Here is a 5,856-nt window from a genome sequence, read left to right as displayed (position 1 = left end):
TATATATATGTATATATATAAAATATAGTATACATCTACAGAGTTTCCCCGTGGAATACTGTCGGGGAATGGTGCCCATGTTGCACCTGTGTCGCCAAATGCGAAACTTTAATCTCGCATCTTAATCGTACTTCTGACGATCAAAGTAGTATTTCTGGAATTTTACCACGCGATTACTACTCGCTGTGAATGTAACAGAGTCTGTTAGGTTTAATATTTTAATCGTCGGAAATAATTGGGGATCATTTTCAATCTCTGGCTGAAAGCACGATTAATTATGCATCTGTATTCATGCCCGTCACCGTCGAGTTGTTTGCAATCGTATTTGACAAATATCCATTTTGCAAATTGCTATTTGAAGATTTCATTGTTATTTTACATTCGTATTAATCCCTATGTGTACTTTGAATAATCAATATTTCGTCCAAAGAATAATTAATCGATTGCCTTTATATTTGTGGCCTCGTTCTAAATTTATACTTTTCTCCACAGATTTATGTAAAATGTATTAATCTATGTGTCGGAACGAGTTAAAGCAGCGAAAGCTCTTAGAGCTCTGTTTCTATCCCGCCCACAATGTATCCGTATTATGAACTATCTGGAATGACGCATCACAGCGCGAATAGGCAGACGTATTGCGACGTCACGTATTACGCAGATAGACACGTACGAGTATATTACACCGAGAATCTGACATCACGCGCGTACCGTGGCATTTGATAGATAAGATTGTTGCACTATCCAAACGATAGCAGCAGCATATACAACTTGCATTACATCATCTCTTAATCATTGCACGAATGAAATCAACACATCCGGTATATCGATTGCTTCTATCCTTCATATCCTTCTGTCGCACATAATATTTTCTAAAATGAATGAATATTGACACAATACTACAATATACGATTAGTTTCTAGAGAACTTCTAATTTATTGAGGAAAGTGATTTATTGTTGATTTAAAAAAAATCACATGTCCTGAAAATAGATATATATTTTTTAAATATGAGATATAATAATTGTTATTATTATTAATTATAAAATATGTGAAAATGAATATGGGTTATTGCTACAAGTATTTTTAATTGAAGTACTAATTAATAGCTTGGAAAATTATTGTGAAAGAAGAAATAATTAAATAATTCAATGTTTTTAATTTTAATTACTTATTTAGCATGATAGAGCTTTTAATTTGCTCTACTAGTACTAAAATAAAGATGAAATATGTTACGGAAAACCCTTTCCTTAAAAGAGAGCGATTCAACTAAAAAAGTTAAGTTATTCAGAACAGAAGTAAAATTTTTTTTAACTTAAAAAAAGTCGTTCAACCTAACAGAAAATTATTGACTAATTAAATAATACTGACAAAAAAAAAATACTTTTAAAAATATCGACAAGACAAATGTCATTTTTGTCATTTTTCTTTCATAATCCTTAAAAACGCCCTTTCTAAGCTATGACGATTTTTATATCGTACAAATTATAACAAATTCAGAATAATTCATAAAAAGTGATATAATTTGAAATATTGACAATAGTTTATATTTAATATATTTACCTTAATCAGCTAATATGAATTCAAATTGAAACATTTTTTTCTTGAAACTTTGATCACCAAAATTGTTTTAACTCTAAATGTTGTTTCTAGTAAATTCTCTTTTTTATTTACAAAACGACACAATTCAAAATGTATTTGTAAAAAGCATATTACGATCTCTTTGAAAATCTTAAGAATGACACAAGTGCTTTGATGGACGGAAGTTAATTTACTTTTCATGATTAACAGAGTAATCTTTACCTAACTCATTCATGGTAATAACTCGAAAATCACATTTTTTAAATTGTGTCACTTTTAAAATGATGGAACGAAAACAATCTTTGTGAAGATCACATACTTTTAACAAGCATTTTTAATAACCATCTTTTGTATATACGATTATACTTTATTTTGTATCGAGCTTCCTTGTTTGAGTTCAATTTTTAGATTAATTTTTTATATCAACGGATGAATATTCGCGATATTTACACATGATTATTGACGCGATGAAGCTATTAGTGAATCTTACTTGCAGATATTTTAAGCATGAAACTTCACTTGTTCTGTACAAGATCAAAGGATTGCTCTTAACAAATTTCGCTTTACTGCGCATTTTGTTCTCATCTTTTTTCATAATGCTCCAATTTCAACTATCGGTTATCGGCTATCAAATGTTCAACGGAAACGCTGTCAGTTGTCTGAAGATGTTAGATAAGTAGGTGAAGTTAAATAAAGAAAACGGCAGATATATATATAGGTAAAAGGCCATTTATTATGCATACGTTTTCTTTTTAAACATTTACCCGAAATATGTAGAAGAATTAAAAAAATTTAGATTACGGAGAGAATCCAAAATATTCAGTGACCTATAATTTCAATATTTGAATGATATACCTTATCTTGGAGATTGAAACAATTTACCTCAAAAATTTAACTTTACTTTCTGCAATTTCAGAAATTTGCATATGTATATTGACATATAGCTCATAGTTGCAATTGAAATGCGCTTGTTGGGAACGGAACTGTATAAAATATAAATAAGAAGAAAATCAGGAAGGAGAGAGGAAAAAGAGAATGTATAAACGACCTGTCTGTTCCTGGCGTGTATCAAGCCTCAGGCGCGTTTGCTGACACTTAATTGGCCAATTCTTCCGCATGCATACGTCACGTTTTCGCGTGCCCTACCATGATCCCGTCTATTCTATATCGTGCGCATAAGATTCGTAAAAGGATGACTTGCAGTGGTCCGCCTGTCCATACACTGGCGCCTAAGTGGTAAACTTGTAAGTGGCGAAATAAAGTTGGGCGGGGGTTCCGCGCGCGCGCACGCTACCGTGTCTGTGACAGTTTAATTAATATCTTTCATCCTCAAAGGAAAAACTTGGCGAACTAACCGGCATGGACCCAGTTGCAATGCCGGGCCGGACTGGAACCACTTCAACTTCGGACGCAACGACGGCGTCGTCGACAATCCCCCGCCAACCAGGACGCCGACTCCATTCTTCTCTCGCTCTCGTTTACGTCTCTTGTCTCGCGACTACCCTGATAAACTTCTATATACCTTTCTTTCTTTTTCCTTTATGTTATGGACGTTTTTGCGCTTTATCACTACCAAACTGTAAGGTACGCGCGACTGAGTATTTTCGCGTGACAAAATTTTGCTCGCAAGAAATATATTAATCATAGAGATAGAGAATGGAGATACATTTTAATCATATTTGCAAGCTATTGAAGAATGCAATGGACATTTTTTATATTGTGTTAATTACAATATTTTTCATGCAGTATTATTAAATAGTACTCTGTAAAAGTAAATCAGTGTACTATTACTGACTTTTTAGTGCTTATAACTGATGTAATAATCAGCGATAATATTTATATTATTTGTTTTTCAGTAATTTTCTGCAGATTCAATCTGAATCAGATTCATTCGGAAATCATAACTTCTAAAAATGAATTAGTGTATTATTACTGAAAAAACAGTATAAAGTATTCGCTGATATTAGAATTATAAGGGTAGCACTGAAGTCAGTAATAATACACTGATTCATTTTTACACAGTCTTATTTTTACGTGGAGTATAAAATGTTTAAATTGCACATAATGTAAATATGTACGCCTGTGGGTGCACGTATCGTTACAATTTTTAATACAATATCGATACAGTTAAAACAAAAATTATATGCTGCTGTTTTGACACACGTACATTTTCTGACCGCGTATCTCTGAATGTACCGACGATTAACTTTATAAAATATCGCGAGAGTGATAATGCGCTCCCGGCTGTAGAAACAGCGAAAGAGGGAAAAAATGAAGGTGATCTGACGAGTTTGTAAGCCGCGCTTTCTGAACAATCCGTGAAAATAAACGTGCGTGAAATCTGCATGCATCGAGTTTACTCTGCAAACTCACTGCATTGCCATGTCCAATGCCATTATACTCTTCGAAATATTTTACGAGCTTTAGTAGTGTCCATGTGACACCATGTATATTTTCTCATTAATTTAAAAAGTTTAAGCTGCTAATTACGGTTTTCATGAATTATACAGGAGATCGTTACATGATCAAAAATGAAACGAGGAATCCTTTGATGAATTTGCCAAAAGTTGATTATACTGTCTGATTGTTAGCAAATACGAAAAACGAAACTCCATTTCATCATTTATATTTGTAGTAATACATGAAAGTATTTTCTCTCTAATTGTTGACATTTATTGCGTACAATTTCATTGAAAGCTCTGAAAAATATTTAATAAGTAGTAAATGTTTTCATGATTATACTGTGACAAAAATTAAATTACTCTCGATTTCCTATTTGTTTAAACGAAACTCTGCTTTAAGCTATTTAAGTCACGCTTTCGTGTGTCGGAATGAAATTTGCGTGAGGAAATTTTTCTCCTTTTCTTCGCCGAACATTATCGGGCTTTATGATAAAGGCAGACAACGTATCGCTGGTGCAACACCGTATAAATCTACCCACGTATAGATAATATTTCACAATGCATTATTCAGATTTTTCACAAAGCTTTATATGCTCCGCGGGGAAACCCTTCATACGTCGCGGAGTGGATACCGGCTTGTGTAACAAACACGTGACGGCATCTATTTACCACTTGGCATGTAACGAGAAGTGATTTTACTCCGATTATTGTCGGTCAAATATTATGATAGTCAATGCGATCATCGACACGAGAGAAACACGCGATCTTATCAAATAATTGAAAAACCGCCTGACGCACTTTAAAGAAGATATAACCTTCGTAACGTGATCAAATTAACGATTCCCAAGAAATGAAATTAGAAAGAGAGAGAGGATTCGCACGTAATTTAAATTAAATATTGAGGAAATAAGCTTCTTCTTTTCTTTACATCTCTTAAAAGCTTGACATACTTATATAAAATTATCACAATGAGGTATCTTATTTTACGTGAATTAAATTTTAATATAACGATCGTACCAGAATTAATAAATGTTTAAAAAAAATTCTAAATTATCTGTTATTGAAAATTTAATTAATCGAACAGTATGGTAGTTGTCGCAATTGTAATTTTAGCGAACGAATAAATATTAATTTATCAAATGTTAAATTTAAGTTAAAATAAATTTCATTTTTACATAGATCTATATATATGTAAATGAAACATTCGTTAAAACAATAATAACGTTTTATTTTCTTCCTTTACACACCAAATTAATTTCAATTAGCATATTATGTTAAACAACGGAGGAAAATTTCTATTCGCGTGAAATACAAATTTATACAGGATACAATCTCGTATAAAGAATAGTCTTGTGAACTCTGTTGTATGTTAAGTTGATCCTCGAAAAATATTCGAGGATGGAACCCTCTGAACATTTACCAATCTTTATTGGAGGGAACCAGAAGAATATAAAAAGATACTTGAAGTGACGAGTGTCCTTTATTTTCCCAACGGTAATACGGGATGTTTGCTCGCTCGCATTCCTCGGCACGTGCCATTAACTCCAACGAGAATTTTCGCGCGATTTCTCGTCTGCGCGACGCGGAGAAGCAAGAAAAAGAAAAAGCCCAGTCGGCAATATGCAGATGAGTATATACGGGTATGTACCTGATAGCGTCGGATTCGTCGCGGACGAGGAGCCGTCTTGGCGCATGGCGTCACTGGTAATTGCCGTTCCGCCGAGATTGGTGCTGTAGTCTTCGAGAAGTACGCAGCACAATAATAGCCGTGCCACCCTCATTCTGAAAGAACGAAAGAAAAGCTGAACGATAATAACAAACCCACGTTCTCTGTCAACTCGCGTTTTTCGTCTCTCTTTCTCCCTTTCTCTCCTTCC

General features: G+C 33.6%; 1 protein-coding gene across 1 annotated transcript in view; it reads right to left on the bottom strand.

Moving 5' to 3' along the window:
• LOC108747075 (polycomb protein Sfmbt-like) overlaps nt 1-5,856 on the bottom strand; it is a 65,175-nt gene that overhangs the window by 51,719 nt on the left and 7,600 nt on the right. The window contains 1 exon segment of the mRNA XM_018484329.1: nt 5,628-5,761. Coding sequence (XP_018339831.1) covers nt 5,628-5,760 — 133 coding nt within the window. The 5' untranslated portion in view covers nt 5,761.

The sequence above is a fragment of the Trachymyrmex septentrionalis genome, unplaced genomic scaffold (genome assembly GCF_001594115.1).
Source record: "Trachymyrmex septentrionalis isolate Tsep2-gDNA-1 unplaced genomic scaffold, Tsep1.0 scaffold190, whole genome shotgun sequence".
NCBI lineage: Eukaryota > Metazoa > Arthropoda > Insecta > Hymenoptera > Formicidae > Trachymyrmex > Trachymyrmex septentrionalis.
Note: the sequence above shows the minus strand (reverse complement) of the source record. Positions and strands in the feature narration are given on the sequence as shown.